This window comes from Eulemur rufifrons, chromosome 20, assembly GCF_041146395.1.
Source record: "Eulemur rufifrons isolate Redbay chromosome 20, OSU_ERuf_1, whole genome shotgun sequence".
In the NCBI taxonomy this organism is placed as follows: domain Eukaryota; kingdom Metazoa; phylum Chordata; class Mammalia; order Primates; family Lemuridae; genus Eulemur; species Eulemur rufifrons.
Genome location: NC_091002.1, coordinates 32,045,255 through 32,059,496, shown reverse-complemented (window position 1 = coordinate 32,059,496; position 14,242 = coordinate 32,045,255). Strand labels below are relative to the sequence as shown.

The 14,242-nt window shown below is 39.7% G+C and overlaps 1 protein-coding gene across 2 annotated transcripts in view; it reads right to left on the bottom strand.

The window, feature by feature from the left end:
- The window catches only part of PLCB1 (phospholipase C beta 1), a 652,483-nt gene that overhangs the window by 102,764 nt on the left and 535,477 nt on the right, over positions 1-14,242 (bottom strand). For both annotated transcript variants that reach the window (XM_069495451.1, XM_069495450.1), the window contains exons 24-26: positions 11,471-11,603; positions 9,124-9,177; positions 5,029-5,248 (exon numbers count right to left, since the gene is read on the bottom strand). In XM_069495451.1, coding sequence (XP_069351552.1) covers positions 5,029-5,248; positions 9,124-9,177; positions 11,471-11,603 — 407 coding nt within the window. The remainder of the gene's footprint in view (positions 1-5,028; positions 5,249-9,123; positions 9,178-11,470; positions 11,604-14,242) is intronic.

Below are 14,242 nucleotides of genomic sequence, written 5' to 3'. Positions count from 1 at the left end.
AAAGCTTTACCCCTTCTGTCACCTAATGCTGCTCGTATGAGATTCAAAATAAAATCTTTGGTAATTTAATACCAGGAAAATGTTTTTCTCTCTTGGAAGAGCAATCAAGTTTCCTTTAATTAGATAAGGAGAATTATCAAACCCATATTTTTTTTTTCCCAGAAGCTAAGAGCTGAATGCAGTATTCAAGGACAGAAATGACATTATATGGTTGGTGCTGTCAAGTAGGAATAAAACGTGAACTCCATATGTGGTTTTTTCCCACATATGTAATTTAAAACTTTTAGTAGCCACCTTCAAAAGTAAAAAGAAATGAGTGGAATTAATTTTAATAATACATTAATATTTCATGTAACCTAATAAATCCAAAATATTATCATTTCATTTCAACATGTAATTAAAATAAAATCAATAGATATATTGCAGCTATTTTACATTCTTTTCTCTTTTAAAAGAAGTCTTAGAATCTAGCATGTTTTTTATAGTTACAGCACATCTCAATGTGGACAAGCACACTTCAAGAGCTCGATAGTCACATGTGGCTAGTGGTCCCCATGTTGGGCAGCAGGTCTGGATAACTGGTCCATAGCTCAGTCTGTGCATGTGTGTATGTGTGTGTGTGTGTGTGTGTGTTGTTTGCCTTTTTCTATTTTCATAGGATTTTTATATACATGGCTTCTATGATGTTACTTCAATACTCTATTGGAAATTTGCAAGATATGACTTATAAGTAAATAAATAAATGAATAAACAAATGAATACATACATAACACTAAAGCAGGAATTCAGCAGAAGTTTTAGGCCAAGCTTTGCCTGAACTGGCTGTGTAACTACATAGAAATGGCAATGCCTTTAGACTCTGCTTCCTCTTTGAGGAAGTGACAAATATCACCTAGATGGCTTGTAAGACTGCTCCAGCTCTAAGAAACGATGATTTTGTTGCTTTTCAAAACTCAACTATTAGGTTTGGATTGTGCTTTTAAGTTAAGCACATGTTAAATCATATGTCACCATATGGATCTGAACACTGTATCTTACCTTTCTCTATAACCTGGCATCAAAATAATACTATTCAGTAAAAGCAGGATGTAATACAGCCTGTCTTATCCTTAGCTCAGTGACAGGTCGCTTACATGCTCACATCATTTCAGGGTGATTTATAAAATTTCCAGTTAGAAAATGCAACTTTCTCAGTGGCAATTATTATAAGTCAAGTTTTTGAGAGATTCCTTATTGAGAAAGCTTATGACACTGTTTCCAAAAAAGCTTTGAGTAACTGCACAGTTAACTTCACATGATTTCCTAGATCTGTGAAGATCATTGGATGATATTTGACCATACTTTGCCCATTGGTTAGCCAACATATGAAAAGATATCTGGTAAGAGTATTTTGTATACTGTAGCTATGGAAAATTAAGTGGAATGATGATTTTAACTGAATGTCTTAAAAGATTTTTCTTATATCTCTTACGGTACAATTCATTAAAATACTGTACATATACTGAAATAGAACTAAAGGATACTTTTGTATTTGAAAATTATAAATCTCCTAAACTATACATTTTTAATACCACAGATAAACAACATTTTATTTTTAAAATGGTGTGCGTTGATGTTTATAAAGATTTCAGAACAGTGGTGCTCACTAAATAACTAAAATTAAAAATTAAAAATATTTTTGACAGCTAACTAACTAGGCCCCAAGGAAGACAAAATTGTCTGTGTAACAAAATTGAAAATGATTGCATTTTACTTCCATTTCTTGAATTATTAAACTTTGAAGAAGATATTTTTATATAAAAATTATTACTGTTGATTAGAGAGCTTCATGTTGCAATTTTTTTTTTCATTGTCAGCAAGTTCACACTATAAATCTACAAAGGAGATTTGAAGAAATTCCAGAAATCTACACTTAGAAGAAGAATCTCATAACATTTGGCATAGTTGATGAGTAAATTTCTTTGGACATTGCTATTTTATGTATCCATTCACTGTGTAAAGATACTCAAAGAGGCAGTTAAAAGATTCTAAGTCCTTTGTGGGACTACAGGCACCACATCCAGGAATCAGTCACACGTCTATAGAGATGCAGGTTCCGACCTACTATGTCATAGGACACAGATGGGGTCTCGGGACGGGTACCCTACTGTGACTCCACTGTAACTACAGCCTCACGTGTTGCATGTGCCCCTGGCCAGGTTACATGGCCTCACTGCGCTTTGGGTCCTCACTCGTCCAAGGCAGATGATACCTGTAACGACTTCACAGTGCTGCTTCAGGAAATACATAGAATAGTGCATGTAAGTGCTTAGCACATGTACTGGGTTGAATAGTGTCCTCCCAACCTTCATGTCCTTCCTGGAACCTCACCCTGTGACATTATTTGGAAATAGGATTGCTGCAAATATAATAGTTAAGATGAGGTCATAGTGGATTAGGGTGGGCCCTAATCTAAAGACTAGTATCCTTTTAAGAAAGGGGAAATTTGGACATGGACAGACCTGTGCAGGAGGAATGCCATGTGATGATGGAGGCAGAGACTGGAGTGATGTGTCTACAAGCCAAGGAATGCCAAGGATTGCCGGCAACCACCAGAAGTGAGAAGAGAGAAAGAAAGATTCCTCCCCTAGATTTTTCAGAGAGAGCATGGCCCTGCTGACACCTTCCTAGGTTTCCTAGCAACCTAAGAAACTGATATGGCATGTATACCTGGCACATCATTGCCATTTGATGGAGTGGCTATTCCAGGACTGGGAACAGCCAGTAGGGGGCAAAAGAGGAGGTCTAATGTGGTCAGCTAGACCCTGTGTCCACAAAGTCAAGGGCTCAGCTAGGGTTCTAATAGCAGGTGATATTCTGAAATCCACCTTGAAATCAGAAAGCTGGGATGCTCATATTTGGCAGCAGGCCTTTGTTGGAGTTTAGAGGCGAGGCAGCACTGCAATGCTCATGCAAGAGATTTTTAAACTCAGAAGTGCCCATGAGCTCAGAGAATCCCAACTGCTGCATCTCATCATGTGGGATGTAAGCAGACGGTCCTGGTTTTCATGTGGGGTGCTGGGACATGTGGCTGGGGAGGCAAGCAGGGATTACACCAAAGAAAGCCTTTCAGCCACCTTCAATTTCTGATACGCCCCTGAAGGATTCTAGACCAGTGTCTGCCAGGGATCGGCAGCATCGGCAAGCCCTGGGAGCTTGTTAGAAATGCAGAAGCTCAGTCCCCATCCCAGGCCCCCGAGTCAGAAACTCTGGGGTCAAGGCCCAGGAGTCTGTGTCTTAGCAAGCTCTCCAAGAGATTCATATGCACACTAAACTGCGAGATGTGCTGGTCTAGTCTAGACAGATTTGGCCTGGGGTGACAGCAGGAGTTTCCTTCTCCACAAGGACACCTGGGAGGTGCAGAGTCCTAGAAGCAGGTGTCTTCTCTCTTCCAGGTTTCTGACCCCACACATTATGCTCTCTTTAAAATAAATCAAAAATCCATCCCCTTCTCTCCATCTCTGCCACCATCATCCTAGACCAAACCACCATCATCACTCAGCTGGTCTCCCTGCTTCCACCCTGACTCCTCCATGCTCACTGCGCAGAGTGTTGTCCATGCACCTACAGCACCAGCAGCACCTGTTGCTGCTCCAGCTCAGAATGGCGGACTCAGAACCTGCATCTAACAGGACCCCCAAGGACTCATGTCTGTTTGAAAAACACAGCTCATGGGTCCCTTTTCCACTCAGCAGCTAGAATTATTTTCTGAGAATATTAATTGGACCAGGTCAATTCTACTTAAATTTCTTTCTTCAGTGGATTCCTATTGCACTTACAATAAATTCTGAACCGTTTGTCACTTGTTCCAGCTCTAAAGAACCTACTGATATGGTTCTCCCTCCTGTTTCTCTGACCTCATCTTGTTTCACTCCACCCATGGTTTACTATGTCTCACTCACTTTGTTAACTTTCCTGTTCCTGGAACAAGTCCAGTTTTTCCTGCCTCAGGGCCTTTGCACTTGCTGTTCCTTCAGCCTGGAATAAATAAATCTCTCTAGTTCTTTGCATGGCCAACTATGCTTTATTCTTTATGTGTCACCTCATTCCAGATTGACTTGTCACAGCAGGGCTCTCCCATCCCTAATCATTCTCTATCACGGCATCCTGCTTATTTCTTAACCTGGATAGTCCTCATCACTATCTGAAGTTATGACGTGTTTTTGCTTGTTATTTACTGTTCTTCTTCTCTGCATTACCATGGTGGCTATTTGTGACTGATAATTGTGTAGGTCATGTTCATGGCTGTGTCCCCAGGGCAAAGTAGGCACTCAATAAGTATTAGTTGAATGAATGTGTGAGAGATGCTTCAAGGTCTGGGTACATGGGGCTGCTGAGATGCCACGTCTCAACACAGGGGTCACCTGTGCAGGGCATTATAGGTTTTAGACAGGGCAGCAAAGAATAATTGAGACTTCTCTTTTTTTCCGGTGGGGAGGCACAGAGTCTCACTCTATTGCCCAGTCTAGAGGGCAGTGGTGCACTCACTGAAGCCCTGAACTCCTGGGCTCAAGGGATCCTCCTGCCTCAGCCTCCTGAGTAGCTGGGACTACAGGCATGCGCCACCACACCTGGCTAATTTTTAAATTTTGTGTAGAGACAGTTTCCCAGGCTGGTCTTGAACTCCTACCTTGAGATTTCTCTTTTCTATAAGATCAGTTGCCTCTTCTACTAGGTTCTAGGTACATAAGGCAGAATCTCATACCTGCCAGGTTGGCAGCTGTAATATGGGGATTCTGCCGATTGACATTGGGGCCACAGGCTAGAACTCAGGGAGGGTTTCCTGCATATCTATTCTCAGAATTTGGTCAAATAAAAACATTCAGTCCATAAGCAAAACTGAGCTGAGGTCACTCAAGAGCTGTAGCAAACAGAGGAGGTGAGGTGGCTTTCCTTCTTGCAGTGGTACAGGTCCAAACATCAAAAATTCACGCTAATGACTCTTTGCTTTATACTGTGACAGAAACCAAAAACACTCATGGAACTTACTTTTTCTTACTGTCTTTTTTGGCAGTCTTTTCCAAAGCCGCTCTCCTTCTCAAGTAGTCATTCTGAATTTCATTGTATTTTGTAGTGTGTTCTTTGATAAGGTCAGTGGTTTTCTTGTGGTGCCTCTTAACTAAGTCTTTCATTTCTTTGTAGTGTTTCTTTTGAAGTTTCACAAACGATTTCTGTTGCTTTAGCTCTTCGATGGTCTGCGCCTCCACTTCTGCAACAAATGAGTAGGAGAGCTAAGGGAATGGAAAGACTGAAAGTCCAGATGTAAAGAGAAGATATTACAGGAACGCGGACTCCAGTTTTGGGGTCCTGAAGGCCAAGTGGGTTCTTGGCTTCACACAGGAAAGAATTAAAGAGCGGGCCGATAGAGTAAGGCAAAAGCCAGTTTACTGAAGAAAAGAGAAACAAGAGGCTACCCCCGAGACACGGCAGCGGCTATCTCTCAGAGCAACAGAGAGTAGCACTTGGTGAGTTTCCAGGGTCTTATTCTATACCTTCTATTTAGTTTTATGTTAAATGGAGGGAGGATTATTCATAAGATTTCTGGGAAAGGGGTGAGAAGTTCCCAGAGGCAAGGGTCCCTCCCCCTTTTAAACCATATAGGACAACCTCCAGGAGTTGTCACGGCATTTGTGAACTGTCATGGTGCCGTTGGGAGTTTCTTTTAGTATGAAAATACATTATAAGCAGGGTGTAATGAACAGTGAGGGTAACCTGAGATGGTTTTTCTAGGCCACCTGGGTTCTATTATAGCTGATTTTGGCTGGTTTGGGTCTTGTAACTCTTTATCAAGCAGGGTCTGACATTTGCCTATCTCAAAGCCTCTGGCTTATTGAGTGACATCTGTCTGATCTTGGCCAACTGGAGCTTCAGAGCATAGCTTTGATGTCAGACGTACCTGGGTTCCAGTTTGGCTCTATCACTTGCTAACTTTGTAATTATGTTACCAAACTTCTCAAAGACCCGATTTCTTCATTTGTATTTTTTCTTGCTGTTTTTGTTGAAGTTTGGGGGTTCTCTAGATGCAGAGCACAAAAGAGGGATTGAGGTGCATGTGATTTCCTGACTGCCTCTTGGAGTAGGGGAGTGAGGGAAACAGATGGGGCTGGCGAAAGAGCTGAACACGGATGTGGTCTCAGAAAAGTGGAGTCTGGCTTCTGCCTGATCTTGTGGGGAGCTCTGGAGTGTGAATTGTACCAATGAGTTGGTCTCATCTTGAGGCAACAAGCATATGTGGGAAAATCAGGGGCTTTCTTGGCTGGGAGCAATTTTGCAGAATATGGGAAGCTCTGAGCTGTTAGCAGGCAACTCTCACCACAGTGGGGAGAAGGGTACACTAGATGTACAGAAAATTCTGGCAGGGCACCAACAGTACTCACTGTGAGGATTATAACGCTTCTACAACTTCAGAGGGCTGTTACAATGATGAAATAAAAGAATGCATGGAAAGTATTTAACATAGCTTCTGGCAGTGTGCCTATAGGGGCTTAGCAAATGACGATGCAGATTCTACAGCACCTTCTCTAAGGGGTTCCACTCACATTACAGACAGTGTAAGTTTGTACATTTATATAGCAGTAAAGTGTCTTGAGAGAAGAGCCCTTAATCTAATTTGTGCAAAGGCACCAGAAGGGTTAGTGGCAGCCTACATTACTACACAGTATTCTATCCAATGCTGAGAAAACTTTTAATGGGACAGAGCTTGACTTTAAACCATTCTGTATTTTACTGACATATTTCATGAATTTTAGAATACGCATTTTAAAAATATGTTAACATTTCTGAAATTAAGATGTATCTTACAGTTGATGGGTGTCACAGTTAGTCAGTGCTTGGCTTTCTTAGCAATACATGAATTTTGGGGTGCCTTACAACTGCTGGTGTCTTAATGTCCATGAATTATCACTTATTGGGACCTAGATTAAGTTATAGTTCACATGTTCCCATCCTTTTATTTGAACTTTCTGCTTCTGGGAACAAAAATATGTTACCATAAATATTTAGAACTGTCAAGCGATTCAGAAATAATACACAACATGAATAATAATAGAACTGAATAGAAAATGAGATGTCTATTGAATAACCATTGAAATCAGAAATAATAACTCATGTTCTTAAATGCTAAGGTCTTTAAGCAATAGAAATATGTTTCCTTTTCTTATAATGTGTCTATTCTCCTGACATTCGATTTCTTTGGAGAATGAGGCCACAGAGAGAACCAGGTACATTATTTAATGGTTTCCCTCAGGCCTAAATTGACTCATTATGGTTGCATAATAAGTTACTACATTAAAAATTTATAATCCCAAGGAATGCCTGCATTCTTGGTGACAGATTCAATTCTACTTCTTTAAAAATGGTTTACAGTATAATCAGCTATGAGCAGTTTAGAAATAGAGTTCTGGGCCGGGCGCGGTGGCTCACGCCTGTAATCCTAGCACTCTGGGAGGCCGAGGCGGGTGGATTGCTCAAGGTCAGGAGTTCGAGACCAGCCTGAGCGAGACCCCGTCTCTACTAAAAATAGAAAGACATTATATGGACAACTAAAAATCTATATAGAAAAAATTAGCCGGGCATAGTGGCGCATGCCTGTAGTCCCAGCTACTCGGGAGGCTGAGGCAGTAGGATCGCTTAAGCCGAGGAGTCTGAGGTTGCTGTGAGCTAAGCTGACGCCACGGCACTCACTCTAGCCTGGGCAACAAAGTGAGACTCTGTCTCAACAAAAAAAAAAAAAAAAAAAAGAAATAGAGTTCTGGGTGTTCTAATCCATGATAAAAATAATTCCACATAAAGCAGTGTTTTTAAAAAGTCTATAGGTGAAAGGCTGTTACTTAGAATATGCTCTAAAGTATTAAAATAATGCTAATTTACATGAAGACACAAATATCACTTATAAATAAGCCACCCAGAGATAATCACAGCTAATACATCGGTACAGACCATTGCTTTGTATCTATTCATTTGCATACTTTTAAATAACACTGGAATCACATTCTATGAACACTTTTGTCTCTTGTTTTATGCATTAATGTCATATTGTTTTCTATGGAACTAAATCTTTTGAAACATGTTTCATTTTATTTTAATACATTCCTCAAAAAATTTTTCTATTCATATGTTTACGTGTTTTTTGGCAAAATATAAATGCACACGTAAAAAGTACATCAATCATACATGTATAGCCCTTTCACAAAGTTAACATGCTTCAGTAGCAATCACCCAGGTCAAAAATCAGAACATTGCCAGCACCCCAGAAGCATCCCTTTTGGGGTTTATGCTGCCCACCACGTATAATCCAAATCTGGTTTCTAACAGCACGAATTCATTTTGCCTGTCTTTGAACTTTGTGTAGATGGAATCCTATAGAATGTACTCTTTTGTGTCTGGCTTCTTTTCCTCAACATTATGCTCGTGAGTTTTGTCCATGTTTTTGTGTGATTGTAGTCTATTCCTGCAGCTGTATCCTATTCTATCCTGTGAATATATCACAATTTATTAAATACTTATCTGCCTACTGCTGATAGACACTTGGTTTGCTTACAGATTTTGGCTCTTACCAATGGTGTTGCTTTTGGTGAACATGTGTGTATATTTCTGTTGTGTATTGGGCCAAGTATTATAAACACTTCCAGGACTCTATTTCATACTGCGAATTGTACTGTAGAAAGCTTGTACCAATTTTAGTTCCATTAGTTTATGTAACTAACCAAATATAAAATACTTCCAAATTATATCACAAATGGATATTTCTGCAAATCTAAAATATGGTTTATTGTTCATATTTTAAGAAAACATGCATTCCTGGGTCACAGTCCCAGCATAAAACTCTTCTTTGACTCTGAAATAGCTGTCTCGTGAAACTATATTATTTTTATGCCGGTAGGGTCCTGTCTGCCAAGTATGGTTACTTGTCTGTGATTATATCATGTAATGTAGCCTAAATTAGGTCTGTATGTCTGTAGATGTTTTAAAGAAGAAATATTAACGATGTCACTGTTCAGACGTGAATGGAAATCTTTCCTCTGTATACTTACACTGTATGATACGCAGCTGCCTAATTCCATGGGGGACAAGGGTGGTATTTACCTGTTAAGACACTCTGAATAAGGTCTTCTGTTTTGGCAGGTGCCTTTACAGAACCTGAAAAAAGGGATAAAACAAATAGCCTCTTTAACTTTTAAGTTTTTATTCTTCTGTAAAAACAAAAAATAAAAAACAAAAAACAATCAAAAAACCATGTTTGACCCTTGAATCTAAGTCTCTTTACAGAGAAATTATAAATTGTGGGAGAAAATTTCTTATAAAAATCATTCTAAAGAAAGTCTTTATTTTGTAACTTTGAGACAAACCTAATTAAATGCGAAATTATACACTTCATTTATAGGAAGAGAAAGGACATCCCTCCACTTGAAATTAAAACAAGAAATTCCGTTCAGGCGATGCTATTGCCACCTTCTGGCAAAATCAGGAATGACGTGTGGTCATTTCAAAAGCAAATGCTGACCACTAGGCGGTAGTGATTGTTGCGGGCGTGATCCACCCGTGGATGTTAAAATCAGGGAGCAAAAATTCAAGGAGAAACAGGTTATTTGTACAGTCTCAAAGTATCTCCCCCAATATATCTAAGAGGGGAAAATAATAACTTTCAGTGGAGAAACCATCTTAACCAAGTCATCGACACCACCGTAGACATCATATACGCCCCTGCTAGAATGCCCTGAGCAGGGCACGGTGTCACTTCTGTGGTGTTCTTGCCAAAAATGCACCACCTCAGTCTAATCATAAGAAAACATCTGGCCAACCCACACTGAGGGACACTCCATTAATACAAAATAACTGACAAGAATTCTTCAAAAGTATCAAGGTTATGGAAGACAGGAGAGGCTGAGGGACTGTCACAGATTAAAGGAGAATAAGGAGACATGACAATGAAATACAACGTGGGACCGTGAGTTGGAATCTGGAACAATAAGAGGACATCAGTGGCAAACAGGTGACTTTCAAAGTCTGCGGTTCAGTTCAGAGTAGGGTGCCAGAGTCAATTTCCTGGTTTAGGGGAAGAGGCGGCCATTTTTGCAGTGCATTCTGTCCCATTGAAAAAAATGTTTTCTGTAAGTCAAATTATTCCAAAATAGCAAGTTTAAAAAAGCTCAAATGCTAAAATGCTAAATTCTCTTTTACTCTCAGAAACACAATATTTACTCACATATTTAAATGACTTATTTATATTTCAGAAGCACTCAAAATGTTTATTTGGTTTATAAAACTTTATTTGAAGATATTGTTGCTTATGATTAACATAACTATTCTTACTGTTATTGATTTCAGCAACCTTTTTAAAAGTGTAGTCCTCTCCGTTCATTCATGTCTGATATAAATTAAATAGGATTTGTTCTTTGTAAAATCTCACTCTGCCCCATGAGAAATAGCCTTCCACCTCACATCAAAGGTCTGGATCTTATTGCTGCCCTGACCTAGCGTGACAAGGAAGGGAGGGAACATGAAAACAGACCTTCATGGAAGAAAATTCTTTTCCCTTTTAGTTATGTTATTAACCAATTCTACAAAACGTTATCAAGTACATGCCAATCTTCAGCACTGCGTGATGTACAAAGGAAGCATCAAACTGAAACCTATGCTAGGAAGCCTACCATCTCTCGGGGGAAACAGAACATACACATAAGCGATAATTACATAAAACAGCATAACATTAAATGTCAACATTAGTTGCATAGAAATTGAAGATTTTTCTGAGAAACAAGACACTCAGTGTAGCTTCGATTGGAGTACAGAAGCCGAAAGCAAGAATGTTAATATCACAGGGAACTGGGTCGGGCGCCTGACTTCACTCTTCACTGGCTATGTGGCCTTCAGGAAGTACTTTAGCAACTCAAAATTGCAGTTCTTTCATCTGCACGGTGGGGACAATAATAGAATGTACTCTCGTGGGCCTGGTCTGAGGGTGGAATGAAATTATTCACGTGAAGGGCTTAGCAGAGTGTCCTGCACATGGCAGTCACTCAAGGTTATTGAAAAGAAAGTCGGAGAAAGAGGGAAAGGAGCTCTTAGCAGAGAGATAATAAAGACTAAGGCCATGCTTCGAAAGCGTAGTTGTTCATAAGCTGCTTGAAGAACTCTTCACAAACCCTGCCAGGAGACGGACCATAATCCATCACTAAATAAAGACACAGGAATCCTCAGTGATTTTTTTGCTGTGGCTTCATAAGTTACCAGCAGAGCCGGATGAGCACTTACGATGTTCCCTTGCCATGCATTCATTCATTTATCACACAGTCATGGAGCACTTCCTAAGCCCACACATCTTTTCTCAATTGATGCTTTAGCTAACTGAATCATACCACCTGCATCAGTGGCATGAAGAAAACTGAAGGCTCTTACTCATGCTGTACAGCTCTGTGTTCAGATTATTTACCTGGAGCTGGCTGGCTGTGGAGAGCCTGGGAGGGTGGTTTGGGTGCCAGAGACGTAGTGTGATTCACCCCGTTTTCTGCTGGAGTCGTCCTAGCTTCACTTGGAGCCTCTGATGGTGTTTCCCCAGGATCAGCCTAAAATCATAAATATCCTTTCAGATTTCACATTTCTTATTGTTCTTTTATTGTCTTCCTAAACCAACAAGGCTACATTTTATAGCATTTTCACAACTCATTTGTTGTCTGAAATCTCAAATTTGAAACTGTCTGGAAAGTAGGGTAAAAACAGCACAGGGTTGAACCATGACTGTGGTAGGCTGTTGTATTAAAGGCTCAGATTTTTACACCAACCCATGTCTATGCCCTTTGGTAGTGTCCTCCCACACTGACTCTGGACCTGACCCTGTGATTCGCTTTGATCAAATGAGAGAGTAGCAAACTTGATGCAAAAGGCACTTGTGAATTTTTCTACTCTTTCTAGAACCCTGTTCTAGCAATGGAGGATGAGAGACCTTGTGGAGGAGAATTGAGTCATCTTGGCCAAGGACATCCTAGACCAGCCAGCCCCAGCTGAGCACATACCCATGAGTGATCCCAGCTAAGATGAGCTGAACCTGGTCTAAAACTGCCCAGCTGGGCAGATAACTCATGAAAAATAATAAGTAGTTGGTGTTATATGCCACTAAATTTGGGGGTGGTTTTACAGCAAGAACTAATGGATGTGGTGGATAAGAGCACAGGTATTGGAGCCAGACCTGGTCTGGGTTCAAATTCTGGCCCTGCCACTTAACTAGCAGTATGATGTTGGGCAAGTCACTTAACTTTTGTGCCTCAGTTGCCTTATCTTTATAGATGAGGATATGTATGTGCTGGGGACCATAATATTATCTATCTTGCTACATTGTTTAGAGGATCAAGTAAGTTAATATTAATAAAATGCTTAGAATTGTTCCCTGCAGAGAGTAAATAACTGGGTGTTAAATAATATGCAAGTTATCAGAACAGGGAGTCATTTGTGCTTTTAACAAAAGAAAGACTTGACAAATAGAGCAAGGGAAGGCCATAAAGAGAGGGTCTCACATATAAATGCCCAATAACAAAAACTGTTGAAAAGACTGTGCAAAAACCACAATCTCACACAACAGCTCTTGCAAACTGACACAGAAAAATATTACTGTGAGGATATTTGCCTGCAACTGCCTGTCCACCTTCACACTGGTGTCACCTTTGTTATTGATCCTGATAGTCAAGGATAATTCTCTCAAAAAATATCATGCAATCCTCCCCATTTTTCCTTTATAAACCTTTGCTTTCCTTTACCTCCCTGAATATGCATATGGTTTACTATGGCGCATGTCTTCCCATTGCAATACCCTATTCCTGAGTAAATATTATTTTCTTTTAGAGAGCATCTCTCTGTTATTTAGGTTGACATAAAATAAATCATATCCAATAAAACAGTTACGCTTGTGCAATACAACCAGTGAATAATAAATGCATTGAAATTTATGAAATCTCCAGTCCACATCTCCAGCAGCTCGTCCACTGTACCCTATGTGGAGTAAACCTTAATAAAGGTTTGTACAATAAATAAAGAAGTTTCAGAAGATAGTAATACTTCAGTTGCACTAACTAGATGCCGCTTAGCTGGTAGAGTGGGGGAAAAAAAAAAAGCACAGAATGACAGAATGAACCACAGAAGTAAATGCCTGCCCTCTTGTGGCCAAATTAAATCATTGCAATGTTTTTCCCTCAAAACATGCCAAAATTGAATTTTAAAAATTAGGATTCTATAAAAAGAATTTATGCCCTTCCTAGTTCCAAATGAACAAAAGTACCTATAAAGTATAATACATATACAGATCAGTAAAAGGGTAATTGAAAAGCCCATTTTTATAAGTTTTATAGAAGGAGGAAAAGCCATATGTTATGCTGGTTGAAAAGATTTCCACCCTGGGCATTGAAAATTTGGATCTGACAATCAAGCAGTAGAGAATTAGGATTTGGAGAACATAGTTGAGTGGTTAACATGGTAAGTAAAGGGTCTTTCAAATATCAGGTGTGTGACTGCGCTATTAGAGGTTTTGGATCATGCCCTCCTTGCCCGAGTCATCTAAAGAGTGCAGTCCCTTCTGGGCAGCTGGTTAGAATGACAGCACCTTGACGTGGACACAAGATGGGTAAGGGGCAAGGTCACCAGTTTTTCCAGAATATTATGGGCAAGGCTCATAATTTCATCATGCAGAAATCCAGTCCACTCAGGACAAACATAGGCAATGAGCATGGCTTTGTTAGAGCCAGCCTACTAATAACAAGAAAGGGCTTCCTCAAACATGTGTACAATTTGGACCTGAATGAAATTAGATAATGTACCTGCCTCCTATTTCTAAGAAATTCAGAATCATTCCTAAAAACTGTGTTTTGAAGTATGCTTTCTCAAGTGTTTAGGGGAGAAATACACTGATATTTGCAACCTACTTTAAAATGCATCCAAAAAGATGGATTAATATATGGAAAGAGGGATTTATGTACAATTAAGTGAATGCATCAAAATTTTAATTGTGGAATTTAGGTGATTGATATATTGGTGTTCATTGCACAATTCTAACATTTACGTATGTTTGAAAATTTTCTAATTAAAATATGGCAAAACTCCTATAGTTGGAAGAGTCTACCTGGGTGAGTTAGAAGCAAAAGACAGCTGGACTTCAGGTTTTTCAGCTTTTTAATTAACACTTACCAAGTAAAGTGATTTTGGTGGTTTTCTTTTGCAA